The sequence below is a fragment of the Papio anubis genome, chromosome 10 (assembly GCF_008728515.1).
Source record: "Papio anubis isolate 15944 chromosome 10, Panubis1.0, whole genome shotgun sequence".
Taxonomy (NCBI): Eukaryota; Metazoa; Chordata; class Mammalia; order Primates; family Cercopithecidae; genus Papio; species Papio anubis.
Genome location: NC_044985.1, coordinates 99,115,248 through 99,137,107, shown reverse-complemented (window position 1 = coordinate 99,137,107; position 21,860 = coordinate 99,115,248). Strand labels below are relative to the sequence as shown.

Genomic DNA, 21,860 nt, shown 5'->3' with positions numbered 1-21,860 from the left:
CTAGTCTAGCAGTCTTTCTACTCAGCAGATTCTTGATAAGACAATGTAAAAAATAATGTGAAAATACCCTGCAGGCTGCAAAAATATAGGCCGGCAGGTGGCAGTACCATAACTTACCTCCTCTTCCCTGGAAATACTACCAATGGGGGAAAAGAAGAGTAAATAATCCAGTTTTGTAACAGCTATTAGAGTCTCACTAATCCAAAACGTGCCAACCTACTCCAGGCAAGAAGCGGCACAACTAATTTGAGTACCTGGTTCCAAGTACCTGGTGCCAAAGATATTTTCTGATCATCATTAGTTTTAACAGCCCACCAGGGTACTGAGGAAAACACTAACAAACCCAAAAGAGAAACACTTGGCAAGTATTCCCTTTTAGGCTGTCCAATATCTAAGGCAGACGGATGCTTAAATATAATTTCGTAAAACAACAGTCCCCTGAAGGCAAGTCCAACAGCCCATTTACCTGCCCATTCTTGGCGTAGCACACGGAGTTAGACTGAGTGTACTTGACAGCAATGGTGGCTACGATGAGGTCTCGGACGGCTGACTCTGGCAACTGAAACACATACACAATGGTAAATCGCATGGGGCCTTTTAAACTCATTTAATTTTAAGCTTCTTTTTTTAAATGTTATTTTTTGTGTTTTTTTGGAATCAGAATCTCACTCTGTCTCCCAGACACAATGGGACATCTCCAACGGCACTATCTTGGCTCACTGCAACCTCCACCTCCCGGGTTCAGGAGATTCTCACACTTCAATTACAGATGCACACTACCATGCCTGGCTAATTTTTGTATTTTTAGTAGAGATGGGGTTTCACCATGTTGGCCAGGCTGGTCTCGAACTCCTGAGCTCAAGTCATCTACTTGTCTCAGCCTCCCAGAGAGCCAGGATTACAACAGGTGTGAGCCACCACGCCCGGCCAACTTTAAGCTTCTTAGTTCTATTTAATGTAAAAGACCTACGACATAGTTATACCTCTCAAATGACAGAGGGAAATTCACTGTTCCTGCTACACACTACCACAATTTACTTAAATATTTAACACATTTGTGGTGGAACTTAGCACAATGCATCCATAGAAACAAACTAATGTTATTTTGCAGCAATTGTGGATTCAATCTTTTTATATCACACAAGGTAAGAACTACCATACCCATTCCAAAACTGACAAACAATATTTTCTTGACCAGAGTACTTTTAACGATCTGGAGACATGGTAAAATTTATGTTCAGAACCAATGCAGAGAACTGTTTCATAGACATCACAAATCATTATGATGCACACGGACAGCCAAGACTGTTTGGAAAAATCAAATTAGGATCATTTTCTCTTTTGTTGAGAATAACTTAAGTAGAAACCGTTCAAAAACCATTAGGAGTTACCGGACCAAACAGAACAACAAGAGTAACACCGAAAAATATCACTATCTTTAGTATAAAGCATGAATACAAATGGAAAAGAAGGATGACAGTCCACCTCTGTATGCTAAGGGGACAGAGAATATTCACTGCAGCCAATGGATAAGTTGATAAATTTGACTTCAGTAAAATTAAGAACTTTTACTCTGTAAAAGATTCCTCGTTAAAGCGGATGAAAAGACAAGCTACAGACTAGGAGAAAATTATTAACAAACCTCATATCCAACAACAAACTAGCCCCTAAAACACAAAAACACTTTAAAAACTTAGTAACAGGCCAGGCACAGTGGCTCACGCCTGTAATCCTAGCACCTCGGGAGGCCAAGGCAGGTGGACCACCTGAGGTCAGGAGTTCCAGGCCAGCCTGGCCAACATGGTGAAACCCCGTCTCTACTAAAAATATAAAAATTAGCCAGGTGTGGTGGCGCATTCCTGTAATCCCAGCTACTCAGGAGGCTGAGGTAGGAGAATCACTTGAACCTGGGAGGTGGAGGCTGCAGTGAAACAAGATCGTGCCACTGTACTCCAGTCTAGGTGACTGAGCGAGACTTCATCTCAAAACAAAACAAAACAACTCAGTTAAGTCAAAAACTTAATTAGAAAATGAGCAAAAGACATAGAGACATTTCACCAAAAAGGATACACAGGTAGCAAATAAGTACACAAAAAAATGTTCAACATCATGAGCCATTACGCAAATTAAAATCAGTGAGATATTGATACACACGTATCAGAATGTCTTTAAAAAACAAAACAAAACAAAAGGTGGCAATACCAAAAGCTAGCAAGGATGCAGAGACACTGGATCACTCATCCACTGCTGGGGGGAATACAAAATGGTACAAGCCACTCTAGCAAACAATTCAGCAGTTTCTTAGTAAACATGCAACTACCATACCACAAAGCAATTAACAACCCTGGGCATTTATCAAAGAGAAATAAAAACTTACGTTTAGGCTGGGCACAGTGGCTCACGCCTGTAATCCCAACACTTTGGGAGGCCAAGGCAGGTGGATCACCTGAGTTAGGAGTTCAAGATCAGCCTGAACAACATGGTGAAACCCCGTCTTTACTGAAAATACAAAGATTAGCCAGGTGTGGTGGTGCATGCCTGTAATCCCAGCTACTTGGGAGGCTGAGGCAGGAGAATCACTTGAACCAGGGAGGCAGAGATTGCAGTGAGCCAAGATCATGCCATTGCACTCCAGCCTGGGCAACAGAGTTAGAACCTGTTTCCCCAAAAAACAAAAACAAAAACAAAACCTTATGTTCACAAACAAAAAAAACTGTGTATGAATGCACGATGAATGAAAATTATAAAAAGGAAAAACAGATTTGTGGTTGCCCAAGGGTAAGGAGGGGGTGGAAGCAGTATCAAGTGAGCCTGGCTACAGAAGAACATGAGGGATCACTGCAGTGTTGGAAATGTCCTGTATCTTTATGTTTTTTAATTTTTTTTTATGTTTTGAGACGGAGTCTCGCTCTATCGCCCAGGTTGGAGTACAGTGGTGTGATCTGGGCTCACTGCAAGCTCCGCCTCCAGGGCTCACACCATTCTCCCGCCTCAGCCTTCCAAGTAGCTGGGACTATAGGTGCCCACCACCAGGCCGGCTAATTTTTTGTATTTTTAGTAGAGACGGGGTTTCCCCATCCACGTTAGCCAGGATGGTCTCCATCATCTGACCTCGTGATCCACCCATCTCGGCCTCCCAAAGTGCTGGGATTACAGACGTAAGCCACCGCACCCGGCCAGAAAGTGTCCTGTATCTTCAACTGTTATCAATGTCAATGGCATGGTTGTGGAATTGTACTGTAGTGTGACAAATGCTAGCATTAGGAGAAATAGGGTAACGGTTACATGGGAACTCTTACAACTGCATGTGAACCTACAACTTTCACCTCAAAATTAAAAGTTGAATTTAAAAAAGCTATTAGGATTTCTTAAGAATTTACTCTAAGGTATTATTATTGTTACATATCTTTTATCTTTATCTGCTATTTGAGTCACTAACTATAAATCTGATTCCTTTGGTTCCCAGAAAACTTATCAGCAAAAGCCAGCTTCATAGATGTCTAGACCTCCAAAGATAATCTTGGTGATGTAGTTTGGCTGTGTCCCCACCTAAATGTCACCCTGAATTATAATATCCCCACGTGTCCACAGGTGGGACTAGGTGGAGGTAACTGGATCATGGAGGCAGTTTCCCCCGTGCAGTTCTCGTGATAATGAGTGAGTCTCATGAGATCTGACAGTAAGCGTATGGCATTTCTCTTGCTTCCACTCATTCCCTCTCCTGCCGCCCTGTGAAGAGGTGCCTTCTGCCACGATTGTACAATTCCTGAGGCCTCCCCAACCGTGTGGAACTGTGAGTCAATTAAACCTCTTTTCTTTATAAATTACCCAGTCTCAGGAATTTCTTCACAGCAGCATGATAAAAACTAATATACTTGACCACCTGGGTTGGGATCAAGGAATACGAGAAATGCCAGTGGACTGCGAGTAAGGGAATCCAGTCTTAGAAACATGCTACAAATAGTTAAAACAATTAAAGCACTATTCAAGAAAAATGGGAGAAGAGGAAACAATTCAAACATGTTCAGTATTAATAAATATTCTGTCCACCTGTCTGGTTCTCTCAGGACTGAAATGGTTCCAGACTAATAATTCTGAGGCTGGAATGTTAACAAAAATCCACTTAAAAAGACAGGGGTAAAATAGAAAGGAGAATAAAGCTATCATTCTCTCATCCTTAAGTTTCCAAATTTCTACTAAGAATTCACATGAAGCAAGGAGAGAGTTTAGATAAACGATTAAGATCACACCCACCACCCTTGTAAAAAAATATCCAGAGGCACAAAACCTATCAAGATCGCTAAATTATTAATGAATCCAATATCTACAAACCTTAGGAAAAAAGACTTTCAATAGGCAGGCACAATTCTCAACATGGTACCATGGAATCTAGGTCAATATCCATTCGGTATTTTTCAAAGTACATGAACCAACCAGAGTGGATTCCAAAGGGCTGAAAGATATTTCTATGTATGCCTACATGTTTCTTTACGTCAGGACACCATTAATTGTCAAAGACAGAAATAAAAGAATAGACACTAAATCAACAAACAAAAAAAGATGTGTTAATCATCGTATGCTTATCAACAGACAGAACTCTCTGGATAAAGATTTTAAGGTTCATTTCCAGCAATTCTACTGAAAAGGCCTCAGGAGTCCGACCTGGGAGCAAGCCCCCCATCTTCTTCTGTTACAGCAAATAGCTTGCTAAGAGACCAATCCTCTTTTAGTAACAAACAAAAAAGCTGGGCAGAGAGGATAGACAGCAAGTACTAACAGGCAAAGATCACAGAGAAAATGGAAGCAGGAAGAAATGGGCCTGACAGTCTGCTTTTCTCCTCAAGGTATTTTCCAAGTGGCATGCAATAAACTGAAAGGTAAACTGGCTGAGCACAACTTTTGGCAGTCTTAGAGGACTAAGGGACAAAAGCCGAGTTCAGCGTACAGCAGTAGATATTTAGAGAGCAGGAGTGAACCATAAACAGACCAGTCCTCACAAAGACTGAAGGCTAAACTCCTATCAGCTCAACAATTCCTCACAGAATGAAGATATCTCCTACACCTTATCTGCCTAACCGAAGCACAAGTCAACACCGGAGAAAAAAATAACACCATCCAGCCCTCCAAATATCGCTACAGTTTTTTCATACCCAGTGCCTAGCACTCAATAAAAAAATTCCAGGCTATCAGCCAGACAGACCAGAGAGCAATGGAATGATTCCTTCAAAGTACTGAAAAACAAGCACAGCCTACTTTAGACCTAGGAAAAACATCCTTTGAACTTAAGGCCCAGTTAAGATACTCCAGAAAATAAATGTCAGCTTGTCCATTCTTTATTGTACAACTCTGGGCAAATTTCTTAACTGTCCTCTATGGTACAATTTTGTGATCTTCATAACAGACACAATGGTAGTCAGCCCTAAAGAGTGATCTAAGTGTTAAATGAGATAATATATCCAAAACACAAAAATCACCATTATTATCCTAGGAACATGTACCTACTACAAGATAACAAAGGGCACAAGTCCAAAAACTTGTCTATATAAAAACACTGATCATAGCACTGAAAATGTAAGCAATCTAATTATCCATCGTAAGATCCACGTTGCAGTGAGCTATGATCGCACCACTGCACTCCAGCCTGGGCAACAGAGCGAGACCCAGTCTCTTAAAACAAAAATAATAAAAGTAAAAATAAGAAAAACATCCATCATAGTACATCTACACATGGACTGATTGCCATATGGACTTTCAGATAAAGATATGAATACTTACGCATTTATTTTTGAGACAGGGTATTGTTCTGTCACCCAGACTGGAGTGCAGTGGCACAAACACGGCTCACTGCAGCCTCAATCTCCCAGGCTCATTCAATCCTCCCACCTCAGCCTCTCGAGTAGCTGGGCCTATGGGTGCAGATACCACGCCAGGCTAATTTTTGTACTTTTTCTAGAGACAGGGTTTCACCACATTGGCTAGGCTGGTCTTGAACTCCTGAGCTCAAGAGATCTGCCCCTTGGCCTACAAAAGTGTTGGGATTACAGATGTCAGCTACCGCACCCAGCATCTGTATTTATTGATACAAAAACACATTTGTAGCCTAATCTAGTACATGGAAAAAAGGCAAGTTACAGGAGACAGATTATGGAACACATGATCCCATTTATGTACGATTGAAGCTACATAGCTCTCTATGTACATATGCACAGAAGCATCTAACATGGCCTTTGATTCATTTCTTAAACTCCAAAGCTTATTTGATGACTCAAAGATGAGACAGCTGTGTGCATATAAAGCAGTTCTAAATCCAGATCTTAATAAATGTAAAGCTCATAAGTATTGAAAATAGACCAACTGAAGTTACTAGCAGTCAGTTCAGATACTTCCCAACTTACATCTTTATTCTTGGTAACAACATTGCTAAATAATGACTTGTCGACGACACCATTATTTCTCTTCTGGCTTAAATGAAGACCGAAGAGAGTTCGAACTTCATTTTCATCTGGTTTGTAAGACTGGTCCATCTAAAATACAAATTGTAACAGTTAAAGGTGAACTATCTACTTCCCTGAAATTTTCATTTACTTTATGTACAAAAGATTTCATTATAAGTAAAGTTACATGCATGTTTCTAATTCTGTTACACATTTTTCTAATTTTCTAATTTTTCTCACACACCAAATGATGTGTTAAATTGTTCTGACATGATACAATACAATAGCCAGGCACTAATATTTTTTCCAAAGTCTTTTATAGGTTTTACTACCCAATAGCATTTTATAGATTTTACAACCTATATACAACATGTTAAAAACCAATGATTCCAGTGAGTGTGTTTTTGGCTAAGTTACTATGTGTATGGTTCTTTTGGAAGGTCGGCAGATAAAACAGATGTGCTAATTAAATAAGCCGTGACACAAACATTAAATTCTAATTTTCCTTTCTAAAAATCTGTTACAAAATACCCAGCTAACCCATGAATTAAAAGCTAAAAGTGAGAAAACAGGATTTGTAACCCGGGTCTTTGTTATTTGGAAGGAATCCGTATGAGTTACTGTCATCTTCCTCTCCCAAATTTTGAACCAAAAAAACATTGAGGTATGTGGAACAATGTGTAACACTACTCTCTCCCTGGATTTTTTTTTAAACTTGACACTATTTCTTCTTTATGCTTTGGATGATCTTTGATTTAGAAAGCACTGACATCTATAATTTATAAGCAAGACCCCATACATACTAGTTCTGCTTAATCTACATTTTCTTGAATTCTAAAATGTTCCTTTGTATTACGCATGACAAAATTTCTAAAGTTGATATGCTCTCCTATTAACTGATGCTAGGAGAAACTTATCATAAGTCAGGTAGAGGGATAAGTTGTCTCATGCTTATCATCATGTATCCAATGTGCAAACTAAGCCAAATACTCAAATAAGTAAAATAGCAATGAAGTCCTCATATTCCTTTGACACTCTCCAACATGGTACTATCAGGTGTTAAAGAGATCAAGACAATGATTCAGGTTTTGGAAAATATTTTCCATGATGCTACAAGAAAATGCTAATAGTTGTTAAGTACATAATACTCTTAGTAACAACAACAACAAAAAAACTTGATTAAGAAACTGGAGGCCAGGCGTGATGGCTCACGCCTGTAATCCCAACACTTTGGGAGACCAAGGCGGGTGGATCCCTTGAGGTCAGGAGCTCGGGACCAGCCTGACCAACATGGTGAAACCCGGTCTCTACTAAAAATACAAAAATCAGCCAGGCCTGGTAGTGCATGCCTGTAGTCCCAGGTACTCAGGAGGCTGAGGCAGGAGAATTGCTTGAACCCAGGAGGCAGAGGTTGCAGTGAGCTAAGATAGCGCCACTGTACTCTAGCCTGGGCAACAGACTGTCAAGTGGCTAAAAAAAAAATATGTGTCTTGAATGTGGTATTTTCTTCTTTCCTTGAATAGCTGACATGGAATCTATTGTGAACTATAAAATTATTGGTATCTTACAATCAAAGGAATATACTTAATAACTTTCCTTATATGGAATTAGGATTCCACAGAGTTCTGATATCAAATACTATGTGAAAAGCAGCATTAGGAATTTTTACTTTAAATTGAAATAACTCTTCGCTTTATCAATGCATAATCTTAGACCATGAGTTAGTTTCCCAATACAGAAGAGCTCATAGAAATCAGTTAAAAAAAAAAAAAAAACACACACAACACCTCAACAGCTTGGTAGAAAAATCAAAGAATATGGAAAGACAGTTCATAAAAAGAATAAAAACATTCAAACATGAAAAGATGCTTATACCACACACAATGTTAAAACTACATTGAGATGCCATTTTCTAATTGCAGAGACTTTTTAAAAGTATAAAACCACAATGCTGGCAAAAGTGTTGGGAAACAGGCATCCTTATATATTTCAGTTAGGACAATGAATTTGCCTACAACATCTGAAAGGGGCAGTATCAATCAGACTTATCAATACACATATAGCTTGTTTTAAAGCCTTAATTTCACCCTTAGGACTTTTCTAGGTCATTCACTGAGGGGGTATTTGTAGCAGCTAAAGATTGGTGACTGTCTAGGTAAGTTAAAATACAGAGATACAGGACAAACTTCCAAGAAGGTGAAGCAGGGTGCACTTGTGTCAATGGGAAAATAGAAAAAGAAATGCACATGCAAACATTTGCTGAATATACAGACTATTTCAGGAAAGATAAGCCAGAAATTTAAAATATTAGTTATTTTTCCAAAAGGTAACAGAAGGATGGACAGACTTTCCATTAAATATTGTTATTATTATATGTTAGAGACATGGTCTTACTACACTACCAAGGCTGGAGTGCAGTCGTTATTCACAGGCATCACGGTACCACAATACAGCCTCCAATTCCTGGCCTCAAGCCATCCTCCCACATCAGCCTCTCAAGTGGCTGAAACTACAGGCATGAGCCCTTTCAACGAGCAAAAAGTTAAAATTGAGGGTAAGAAAGCTACCCTCATCTCAAATCCCCAAGTTAATAGTATTTTTTTTTAATGCAGGATTAGGGGAAAAGGATGATAAGGATAAACTAGAAGGGTATGCGTATAAAGGAAAGATTAAACAAGGGGGGAAGAGACACAGAATAAAAGTGCAAATTATTGCTTCAAACATGAATTGCACTCACCTGAAGGACACAGTAATTTCCATTTTTCTTTTTGGAAAGTATTGTCAAAGCTTCTTCTTCATATCCTGGGGCAATTATACCATCAGATACCTGCAAAAATATTAAATTTTAATTTCTATTTTTAAAAATCAGAGAACACCTCTTAAAAAAATCTAGCAGCAATTATCAGTCTTAAATAATGTGGCAGCATATTCTGGTTTCTGCCTCCAACAGACAATGCTAATGCTATACTTGAAAAAGAGAAATCTATGTCAGAATACGGCTTTCTGTGTCGCAGATTCTAACTTTCTGTCCTTTCCAAGTTTTTGTTCGTTTCAGTTTAAACTAAGAAAATATGAGTGATGTGCTCTAACGCACGTACCTCAGGAGGAAATATTTCTTCAGGGAGTGTTTTGAATGAACAAGAGCACATTCTAGTCCTGACTCTGCTAATACATGGTTAAATGACCTCTTCCGGCAGGCGTTTTCCTTAACAGCAAGACCAGATTAAATCAGAGATTCAACATGACGAAAGGTACAAACGCCATAGCCGTCCTGTAACCTGTAACTCAGGGATGGCAGTAGCCATGGAAAGAATCCTAAAGCAACAAAATACTGCCAAGCCACATGCTCCTTCAGCCTTCACTTCTATTTTTTTCCCTTTCTGAGCTATTCAACCTTTTTTCCTTTTCTTCCTGTCTTCCTACTACCATCAGTACCCCCACCTGTCTGGAATACTTGTTTGGTATTTAACTGATGGAGTAAGTTTATTAATGTAGTTTCTATTTTTTTCCCATTGTACAATAAGATTCATTATCGCATCACCACCTAAGATTACAACTTCTGCTCTTCAGAAACAATAACTTTGGCATAAAGACAACAAAAGAATTTAAAATAAATATATAAGTTAAAAACCTTATTGTAACAGCCAAATGTCCATTTGAAACAACAATTCACTACATTTCAAAATTAACAATTTAAGATTCATGTTCTATTTAAAATATGAACATTAAATGATAAACTTAACTAATTTAAAGATATAAATATTATAGTATGGTTTCAGTGAACAATATGAACAAATAAAGCGTTATTCAATTACACACAGATTAAGATACATGAATATCCACTAACTTCTCTGGAAATAATTTTTGCAGTTGGTACATCACAAACATCGGACAATGCAACAAAATCACCAAATGAGGACATCCTATCAGCCCCTGTAAATAAAATTAAAATGAGGTATTTATCACAAAGTATCCTGACATAGAAAAATAAAATTCTCCACTGTCATAGAAAATTCATTTCTCTAAAGCTAACTTTACTGTTTACATAAGATTTTAACAGATCGATAAGTCATTTAACTGAAGTAACCAGTAAGAAAGTGTTGTTTAATTTTACCCTCTAGAGTGACACTCAGAAAACTTTTTCTGTGAAGGACCAGTTAATATATATACCATATTCACAAAAACAGGTAGCAGGCTGGATTCAGCTGAAGTTGCTGACCGCTGCTGTAGATGATAAACTATGATAATAGTTTCTCAAGAACTTTCACAAATATTAAATATTCACAGGTTATTAAATTCAACAAGTAAATGTCTCTGATAAAACATGACTCTAACCAAATTTAGTAAAGTTAGAAGAGCCATACATCACGCCTGTAACCCCAGCACTTTGGGAGGCTGAGGCAGGTAAATCACCTGAGGTCAGGAGGCTCGAGACCAGCCTGGCCAACATGGTGAAATCACGTCTCTACTAAAAATACAAAAAAATTAGCCAGGCGTGGTGGCATGCACCTGTAATCCCAGCTACTCGGGATGCTGAGGCAGGAGAATTGCTTGAACCCAGGAGGCGGAGGTTGCAGTGAGCCAAGATCGTGCCACTGCACTCCAGCCTGGGAAACAGAGCAAGAATCGGTCTCAAAAAAAAAAAAAAAAAATAGCTTTTTATAATTTCAATTTTGGTCACATAGTAAACAATAACAAACACATTCGATAGCCTAAATTAGCAAAATTACATTCACCAAATTCCAATTGTGTTTCCATTTATTATATTAAAATACTAACATACTTTTATAAACAAATGTCTTTTGAGACACTCATATAATCACTCTTAAATATTAGTAAAACATTGGAAATCCTATAATGAAAGGGTATTTTACTTTAATCAAACTATATTACATAAAATAACTACATATTTATATAGAGATAGAAGTCCTTAATTTCATCTATATATTACATAGAATATCTATATATTTTTTCTTTATTCTATCCTTTTTATTCTATTCGGGATAAAACATTGCTTTTTCTTTCTCCTCCAAATCAAAAAGCCCTATGAGTCTGACCTCTTGCTCTTGCATATGCTGTTGAAATGGGTGTGAGGGTTTTATAGAGATCATAGACCATGCAGACTTTGGCCTCATCTTCACTGAGTGGAATTCCAACAGCAGCACCTGGTTAGAAAATAGTAAAATCATAAACCCAGAAAGCTAAAGTTACTACCTGTCAACACCTAAATCAGGACATTTTTCTTAACATCCAGTCTATATAGCATATTTTCTAGTGCCTATGCTAAACTAAACAGAAATCTATTTAGCCAGATAATTAAACACTAAAAATATGGTTGTGGGAGCACTGTGAGGGAAATCTCCTCTCTGCCCTCTGAAACCACAGAGCCACTGAAGCCTGACAGTACCCAGCGTGTAGGTGAAGCTGGTTTACTTCATTACTGTCTCTTTCTCTGTTCTGCTTGATATCACTTTGATATCACACATCATTTATTTCTTCCCCACTCACATCGCTTTAACATCCAATAAACATCTGAGAACAAATCATGTGCTGGACTGTCAGCAAGATGTGGTGTACAGACAGCTCGATTGCAGAAATAATGATTTAAACACAGAAGCAAAGTATCTCATACAATGACTACAAGAAGTTTCAGATAAACAGTCCTAAGAACTTCTTCTTTATGTTTACTCCATTACATTTTCAAAGATGTGGGAAAAGACTTAGTCTACTGCATTAGGATATTTCACTTTTATTTTCTAAACTTTTATGGTTCCACCCCGCAAATTCCTGCCTCATTTTCCTATCTGACAATATTACACAATTTTCTGTGTGTGTGTGTTTATCAGATTTTAGATTGTTACATTGATGCTGTTATCAACAGATGACTTTCAGATTTCATAGAATGTCTATATTCACATTAGAACTTGTTAATATTCAAAAAAATTTAAGAAGAAATGCCTTTTGAACAATTCTGGAACGTTCCAGAGCGCAGAGCTTTACCTGCTGGACTGACATGTTTGAAAGAGGCAGCGGCTGGAATACCTAACGCCTCCTTGAGTTCCTTCACCAGTTGCCAGGCGTTCAAAGCGTCGCACAAGTTTATAAATCCAGGGGCTCCATTTAGAACTGAATGTAAAAATATACATGCACATTACTAAGCAGGATCAGTGAGGTCAGATGTATGCACACTTCTCAAAAAATAACATGACTAAACAAATGTTTTAAGTATAATTAAAAGCCAAAGAGATATACACAAGCATAAAATCTTGATGATAAAGAACAAAGCAACTGAGCCTGAGCCCATCTGTAAAAAAAAAAAAAAAAATGCACATGTACATGAACACACACACACACACACACACACACACACACACGACTGGAGGACCAGAACCATCCCTAAATAAAGATTTAGGGATGGGAGAAACTATGACAAGACTAGTGATCAGTCAGGAATTCATGTAAATACAGAACTAAGACTAAACAATTGAGGTAATTACAGAGACGGTACAAAATTTAAGTCATAAACCCTATAGATTTAAGAAATTATATTACAAGCTAAAGCAACAGCTGTGGGTGGAAGAAGAAGAGAAGAAATAATGTGGTTTTTTTCCTTCTTTGATGGCAAACTCAGCAGACTCTGCCTAAAGCGGAACTGTAGTTAAAAGGAGACTGCAACTTCAGAGTTTTCCATTACCTAGTGTCTTACCATTGGCAGATTTTTTTTAGGAGCTAGTATCTCCTGTGAATAAACATAAGAAGTTCAGCACACAGAAAGAAATGGTGGGCCAGTACTAATTAAAAACAAAATGAACCGGGTACAATGGCTCATGCCTATAACCCCAGCACTTTGGGAGGCCGAGATGGGCAGATTACGAGGTCAGGAGTTCAAGACCAGCCTGGCCAACACGGTGAAACCCCGTCTCTACTAAAAATACAAAAATTAGCTGGGTTTGGTGGCAGGCGCCTGTAATCCTAGCAACTCAGGAGGCTGAGGCAGGAGAATCGCTTGAACCTGGGAGGCAGAGGTTGTAGTGAGCCAAAATGACGCCATTGCACTCCAGCATGGGCAACAAGAGCAAGACTCCGTCTCAAAAAAAAAAAAAAAGTATACTTTCATGTCCTTCATGGGTTAAGATAGTTTTTAAAGACCTTCCCAAGTATTTACTAGTTTTTAAAGACCCTGCCAAATGTTTACTGAATGCCTACTACGATGTTAAGCACTGTTCTAGGTATTCAGGATACATCAGTGAAAAAAACCGTCCCTGCAACCCTCTTAAAAAAAAAGTCACTGTCCCTACGGAGCTTACTGGGAGGCAAATAAAAAATAGGCAATAAATAGTATACAGTAAAAGAAAATATTAGGTATTTATCAAAATGAGTTGAAAACTTGCACACAAACAATTATAGCAATTTTGTTCATAAACTACCAAAACTGTCCTTTTTAGTAGTTTTGGAAGTGTTGATGCCCTTCAATATGTCCATGGATAAAATGTGGTGCATTCACACACAATGAAATATTACTCAGCATTAAGCTACCAAGCCACAAAAAGACATGGAAGAAACTTAATGCATGTTGTTCAGTGAAAGTGTCTAAAGGGCTCCATACTGTATGATCCCAACTATTTGACATTCTGGAAATGGGTACAGAGTCAGTAAAAATAGCTGGGCATGGTGGCGCATGCCTGTAATCCCAGCACCTTAAGAGGCCAAGGCAGGAGGATTGCTTGAGTCCCAGGAGATCAAGACCAGCTCAGACAACATAGCAAGACTCCATTCAAAAAACAAAAAAAAGAAAAGAGAAAAAGATGACAGTGGTTGCAAAGGGTTGGGGAGAAGGGAAAGAGGGGATGAGGAGGAGCACAAGGGAGTTTTAGGGCATTGAAACGATTGTGCGTGATACTGTAATGGGGGATACATACCACTACGCATTTTTCCAAATACAGAGAATGTACAACACAAAGAACGAATGTTAAACTATGAACCTTCCTTAATAATGATGAAATCAAAATCAGTTCATCAAATGTAACAAATGAACCACACTAATGCATGATGTCAATAGGAGAAACTACGGGGAAGAGGGGGTATATGGAAATTCCCTATAATCACTGTGTATTTTCTGTAAACCTGTTAACTACTCTAAAAAAATAAAGCCCATTTTAAAAAGAACTTGAAAAAATAATTCCCCCAACCAAAAATCAAGTCAAATAAAATCACTGTCCTCATGAAATTTACGGGAGAGGCACAGAAGAAACAAACTAGGCAATAAATAGTAAACAATAAAAGTAAAATATCCCCTAAGGCATACAACACGCATAATAAAACAAAACACCATATGTATGACTACCCCATCGCCCTCCCACTCATCATAGATGGTTTAGGCTAAGGTTGGTAAGTGGGAGAAAACTTTTGGTTTCTGAAACATCTCATAGTTAAGAGTATCTGGATGGGTGTGGTGGCTCATGCCTGTAATCCCAACACTTTGGGAGGCCAAGGCGGGTGGATCACCTGAGGTTGGGAGTTTTAGACTGGCCTGGCCAACATGGTGAAACTCCGTCTCTACTAAAAATACACAAATTAGCTAGGCGTGGTGGTACATGCCTGTAATCCTAACTACTCAGGAGGCTGAGGCAGGAGAATCGCTTGAACCTGGGAGGCAGAGTTTGTGGTGAGCCGAGATCACGCCACCGCACTCCAGCCTGGGCAACAGAGCAAGACTCTGCCTCAAAATAAACAAGAGTATCTGGTTCCCCTTCAAATATCAAATTTTCAAAGACATTAATAACTGAAATAGAAAGTGCAACAGAGAAATGATGAAAGTTGCTTAATCTAGTAAATAGCTGAAATAAATAGGAATCTTCGTGTTTCCAAACATAAGCAAACCAGTCATTAAAATCTCAGACACATACACACACTCATACAACCCCATCTTTGTTCTTGCTTCAATTTTGTTTTAGATACAAACACAACTGTACACTTTGTAATAACATCGCTGCCAAATACTCAAACCATATGAAAAGGCAAACTGCCTTTTCTGTTGTGGAAATAAGTCCATGATGGGGAGAAACCCTGGGAATCTCACACAAGAAACGCTTATTTATGTGTCCAGGGCCACCTCTGCCATGTTTACCACAAATAATACTTTAAACTTCAAAAGAAACACACACACAGTCTAAGGAACAATGAAGGCTTTTATATAGTCCAGTGAAAACGCTTTGGAAAATGAAAAGTGTAAGAACTGACAGTACATAGGGATTTTTTTTTTGCCTTAGAATCTTAATGGAGAATATAAACTATAAGCAGGAAATAGCTCAGATATAACAGCAGACAAATCAGTTTCAAGAAGTCCTAGAAGGAAAAATTTGTGCAAAATGTCAGGTTTCTAATTGTTCATTCCATAAACATTTAGGGAATGTGCCAAGCAGTCTTCTAAACCCTGGGAATTCAGCAACAAACAAAAACAGATGCAGCTTCTGCTCTCAGAAGCTGACATCCTGGCCGGGTGCTGTGGCTCATGCCTGTAATCCCAGCATTTTGGGAGGCCGAGGCAGGCAGATCACCTGAGGTCAGGAGCTCAGGACCAGCCGGCCAACATGGTGAAACCCTATCTCTACTAAAATACAAAAATAGCCGGTTGTGGTGGCAGGCGCCTGTATTCCCAGCTATTCGGGAGGCTAAGGCAGGAGAATCATTTGAACCTGGGAGGCGGAGTTTGCGGTAAGCCAAGACAGCACCACTGAGCTCCAGTCTGGGCAAAAAGAGTGAAACTTCATCTCAAAAAAAAAAGAAGCTGCCATCCTAATGGGGAACGACAACTTGAACGGAATAAACAGAAACACGTGCAGCAAAACAGGGTGACGGGATGAAAGCATCATGGGCGGCTACTTTGGTCTGAGTGGTCAGGGAAGGCTTCTCTGAGGAGGTGAGGACTGAATAACAAGAAACCAGGATCATGAAGGGCAGAGGGAAGAATTCTGGGTGAAGGGGACAAGGAGCCAGAGGCACTGGAGTGGAAGGAGCTGGGCCCACTGGAGGCACAGGGCAGAGGGGCTAGGAGCCAGGGCAGGGAGAGCTGCAGAGGGGGCAGACAGGTGGCAGGCAGGCAGCACAGGGTTTGTGAGGCAGGGCAAGGTGCTTAAGAAAAGCCAAGGAATGGTTTTCAGTAGGGTCTCACATCATCCGATTTCCATTTTTAAAAGATTACTGTGCTGTGAGGACTTGGGAAGTGTTAGTGTCAAAATGTATCTGAGGCCAGGTGTGGTGGCTCACACCTGTAATATCCCAGCACTCTGGGAGGCTGAGGCGGGCAGATTACTTGAGGTCAGGAGTCTGAGACCAGCCTGGCCAACATGGTGAAATCCCGTCTGTACTAAAAATAGAAAAACTAGCCAGGCATGGTGGTGCGCACCTGTAATCCCAGCTACTCAGGAGGCTGAGGCAGGAGTATCGCTTGAACCAGAGATTGCACCACTGCACTCCAGCCTGGGTGATAGAGCGAGACTCCATCATCTTAATTTAAAAAAGAAAAAAAATCTATCTGAGGCAGAACAATAGAATGCAGCAAACATGAAGACTATTTCAGATTCTCCTCCCACCTGGCATGCTGCTCCCCTCCCCATTGCTCTCTCAGCTGGTGACAGAGAAAGGAAGCCCAGGCTGCATCCCCCCAGCAAATGCTGACCGCCCCAGGCAGGAAGGAGGCTGCCCTTGCTCTCAGCCAAGGCCAGCTACCCCAGCAGTGCTTGGGATTCCAAGGCCTCCATGCCTGGGACTCTCACCTCTGTCCCTGCCCCCACTCTCCCTTGTACCAGAGCAGGACAGGCTCTCACAGCCTACCTTTGGAACAGAACAGGCCACAAATTTAAAAACTCTTTCTAAACTCTACAAACCCATGGGAAGTCCTACTTTCTCTGTTCAAAGAAACCTCTTTAACATTGTTAGTTCTTAACATCACATTTCTCCTTTGGCCTACTTCAATTGGGCTTCTAGCTTCAACATTCCAAGGAAACTGCTTCTTACAACATTTGCAAAACAAACAGTCCCTTTTCTGTTCTCAAATGCACAACTGCTCTGTGCCAGACCATCAACACATTTAGGTCTCCAAAACAATTCAAATTCCTGAGAACTTGATGGTTTATGTTACTTCATCAAATACTGGGTCCTTCCTGGAGGAGAGGCTACATCCTAATGCCAGAGCAGAAGCCAGCATCCAGTATTGCAGCTATCCCTCTCCGCAAATGGCTCCTTGGAAGCCAACCTGCCAGTGGTCATCAGGCTCCTTACATACCCAGCACCAACCCCCAGGACTGGCTCACCACAAAGCAGACCTTGGAGAATAGTCAGACTTCTTCCAGAGGCTGCAATTTCTTCAGTAATGTCTGGGGAAACCCAAAGGGCTTAGAAAACTTGCTCCTCAAGAGTCAGCAACAGGAATTTCACAAGTTTTCTTCTGCTGGTTCCTCCACAGTATACCTACCAAGCCTTTACCCCAAAGCTCATTCTTGACCCTCTTCTCTATAAAATCCAGGCCATCCCATCCTGTCTCCTGTCTTCAAAAACATCTACCCGGCGGAGACATTCCAATCTCCATCTCCACATGACACCTTTTCAGAACTCCGGACTACTCAACTTCTGTGCTCTCCAGTCCAAATGGCATCTCCAACCAGATGGTTATCACATGGCTACAAGAGGCATTATGGAATGTATCATCTTCTGAATGTGAACCACATCAGATGCAATACAGAGAAACACACACTCTCCAGACACAGCAAACCATGCCACAGAACGCTCAGGCTTTACCTGTGATGGGAAGCTTGGGCTTCAGTGTGTACAGCTGGGCAGGGGTCTGATGAGGGTTCATTCCATAGCGCAAGGGCATCTGAGATATGCCTTTGCTGTACTGTCTCCTGAAATAATCTGAAATTGCTTCATCATATTGTGCCGTATGAGTGAATGCCTACAAAAAGCGTAAGTTTTGTGAGACGCTAGCAGCACTTTCCAAAGCGGGGACAAGATGGTTTTCTAGGTCCACGGCAAACAAGATCTCCTCACCATTCAGTGCTATGTGGTGGCTGCATGATATGATGACACCATGAATGACACCAAAGCAATGAATGGCCCAACAAATTACCCCTTTCCAAATCTCTTTCAATCTTTTTTTTTTTTTTTGAGACAAAGTCTCACTCTGCCACCCAGGCTAGAGTGCAGTGGTGTGATCTCGGCTCACTGCAACTTCTGCCTCCTGGGTTCAAGCGATTCTCCTGCCTCAGTCTCCCGAGTAGTTGGGATTACAAGCATACACCACCACACTCAGCTGATTTTTGTATTTTTAGTAGAGACGGGGTTTCACCACGTTGGCCAGGCTGGTCTCAAACACCTGATCTCAGGTGATCCGCCAGCCTTGGCCTCCCAAAGTGCTGGGATTACAGGTGTGAACCACCGTGCCGGCCCTCTTTCAATCTTTGTGACAGAATACCTCTGTAATAGCTGGTCTCTCAATTTTTAACAAAAGGACAGCAACCCCACGCAGAGCTTTGGTAGGCGATGCAATCTACCAAGAATTGAATACTGACTGGTCTGGCAAACGCTGCACTCCATGGATATAACTCACAATATCATGAAAGTGCATCCTACCTTCAAAGCTAACTGGCGTCTAGTCTCCAAGGAGGTGTCCTTACTCTCGGAGCTCTGCATCTCCGTGGACACCGCCACATAGTCCTCTGGTTCACACACTACTGTCACTCGAGCATGGTTTTTGGCTGCAGCTCTCAGTAAGGTTACTCCACCTTTGAAGAACAAAAGACATATTGATTTTTGTATGTCCCTATCAGCTTATGAACCTCTTTGAAATAAAGTCATTGTGCATGTACTTCCATTTTAATTCTTGACTTAAAAATCAGGAAAATAAGCTGGGCACGGTGGCTCACACCTGGAATCCTAGCACTTTGGGAGGCTGAGGCAGATGGATCACCTGAGGTCAGGAGTTCGAGACCAGCCTGGCCAACATGGCAAAACCCTGTCTCTACTAAAAATAAAAAAAAAATTAGCTGGGTTTGGTGGTGTGCGCTTGTAATTCCAGCTACTCAGGAGGCTGAGGCAGGATAATCACTTGAGCCTGGGAGGCAGAGGTTGCAGTGAGCCGAAATTGCACCACTGCACTCCAGCCTGGGGGGCAAAGCAAGACTCCGTCTCAAAAAAGAGAAAAAAAATCAGGAAAATTACCCAGATGAATCTCTGCACACAAAAAATAGCTTAGAAAATACAAATGAGGCCGGGTGCAGTGGCTCATGCCTGTAATCCCAGCACTTTGGGAGGCCAAGGCAGGCGGATCACAAGGTCAGGAGATAGAGACCATCCTGGCTAACACGGTGAAACCCCATCTCTACTAAACAAACTACAAAAAATTAGCCGGGCATGCTGGCGGACGCCTATAGTTCCAGCTACTCGGGGGACTGAGGCAGGAGAATGGCGTGAACCCGGGAGGCGGAGCTTGCAGTGAGCCGAAATCGTGCCACTGCACTCCAGCCTGGGCAACAGAGCCAGACTCCGTCTCAAAAAAAAAAAAAAAAAAAAAAGAAAATATAAATGAAAAAAGAAAATATAAATGAATTATAGTAATCCCAAAACACAATCCAGAAGCAGTTATTTTCTTTCTATTTCCTCAGTAATGAAAGTCAAAATGAAATCTCACTAAAATTTAAATAATTCTCTCCTCTCTCAGTCTTCTAAAATGGTTTTTCTGACTTACCAATGTCAATTTGCTCCACAGCCTCCTCAACAGTTACACCTGGAGAAGCCACTGTCTTCACAAAGGGATAGAGATTGCAGGCAACAACTCTAAAACAAAGACGAATCTGGCGTCATTAAAAACTCCACTCATGTGGTTTACAGCTATCTAGGAAAAAAACAAGTCAGTACCATTAACGTTACCAAAAGCCATACAGAACTAAAATATAAACTGTGAGCCTGACATTTTGGAGTTCTAACGAGTGTGTTAAAAAGTCAGGGTGTCCTGCTGGGGTCGAGCAGAGGGAATTTAGTCAGCAGGTGCTGTCCGGATCTGGATACACAGTACTCCCTCCACGTCACACTGCAACGCTGCTGCTTGCGTAACCTTAGCTACCCGGAACCACCAAGCCATCAAACATTTATAAAACATTTTAATAAAAGGATAAAGTACAAAATTACAGACAACATCCGCATTTTGGAATGCGATCACTATTATTCAGAACATTAGAATTTAGATTCTTTTTCCAATGGATTGGTACAATGATGAAAAATATCAGAGCATTCTAAGGGTGAAACATTTGTTTTGCCTTCAGAGAGGTCATAAAAATGATGGTAACAGGAATGCCAAAAGAATAATTTAAAATACAGAAGTAATCTAAAATTAACAATCAGTGAAGTACAGCTTCACTCCTAGGCCTGTAGTGCGAGGAGCTCTGGGGGCAGGCTCCCTAGCGAAACGAGCCTAACTTGAAAACTAATTAAAAACAAAAAACAAAACACAGAAGAACAGAAGAGAAAGGGAAACACTTTGCAGCTCATCTTTATTAAGTCTACTGCCCTCCTACTAAAACCAGACAAATGGCACAAGAAAACTAGAGACCAGTATCTCTTAGGTACGTACCTTCACACAAAAACCCTCAACAAAACACTAACAAACTGCATCTAGAAAAATCAAAAAACCACCTGATCATCTCAATAGATGTACAAAAAGGATTTGACAAAATTCAACAGCTATTCATATAAAAATACTCAACTAATTAAAAATAGAAGGGAACTTACTGAACATGACAAAGTGTAAGAAAAATCCACAGCTAACATCATACTTGATGGTGAATGACTAAATACTTTTCCCCTAAACTCAGAAATAAGGTAAGAGGCCGAGCCAGTGGCTCACACATGTAATCCCAGCACTTTGGGAGGCCAAGCCAGGCGGATCACCCGAGGTCAGAAGTCTGAGACCAGCCTAGTCAATATGGTAAAACCCCGTCTCTACTAAAAATACAAAAATTAGTCGGGCAAGGTGGCACACACTTGTAATCCCAGCACTTTGAGAGGCTGAGGAGAGCAGATCACCTGAGGTTGGGAGTTCAAGACCAGCCTGACCAACATGGAGAAACCCAGTCTCTACTAACAATACAAAATTAGCTGGGCAAGGTGGCACATGCCTGTAATCCCAGTTACTTGGGAGGCTGAAGCAGGAGAATCACTTGAACCCGGGAGGCGGAGGTCAGTGAGCCAAGATCACACAATTGTACTCCAACTCGGGTGACAAGAGCAAAACTCCGTCTTAAAGAAAAGGAACAAAACAATAACGTCCATTCTTACCACTTCTACTGAACACTGTACTAGAAGTTCTAGCCAGGGCAATTAGCAAAGAAAAGAAAATAAAAGGCATCAGGACTGGAAAGAAAGCAGTGAAGT

General features: G+C 40.5%; 1 protein-coding gene across 1 annotated transcript in view; it reads right to left on the bottom strand.

The window, feature by feature from the left end:
• The window catches only part of ATIC (5-aminoimidazole-4-carboxamide ribonucleotide formyltransferase/IMP cyclohydrolase), a 38,199-nt gene that overhangs the window by 5,491 nt on the left and 10,848 nt on the right, over window positions 1-21,860 (bottom strand). Inside the window, exons 5-13 of the mRNA XM_021923962.2 lie at window positions 20,179-20,267; window positions 19,065-19,216; window positions 18,231-18,387; window positions 12,435-12,560; window positions 11,492-11,599; window positions 10,282-10,367; window positions 9,172-9,261; window positions 6,396-6,524; window positions 467-559 (exon numbers count right to left, since the gene is read on the bottom strand). Coding sequence (XP_021779654.2) covers window positions 467-559; window positions 6,396-6,524; window positions 9,172-9,261; window positions 10,282-10,367; window positions 11,492-11,599; window positions 12,435-12,560; window positions 18,231-18,387; window positions 19,065-19,216; window positions 20,179-20,267 — 1,030 coding nt within the window. The remainder of the gene's footprint in view (window positions 1-466; window positions 560-6,395; window positions 6,525-9,171; window positions 9,262-10,281; window positions 10,368-11,491; window positions 11,600-12,434; window positions 12,561-18,230; window positions 18,388-19,064; window positions 19,217-20,178; window positions 20,268-21,860) is intronic.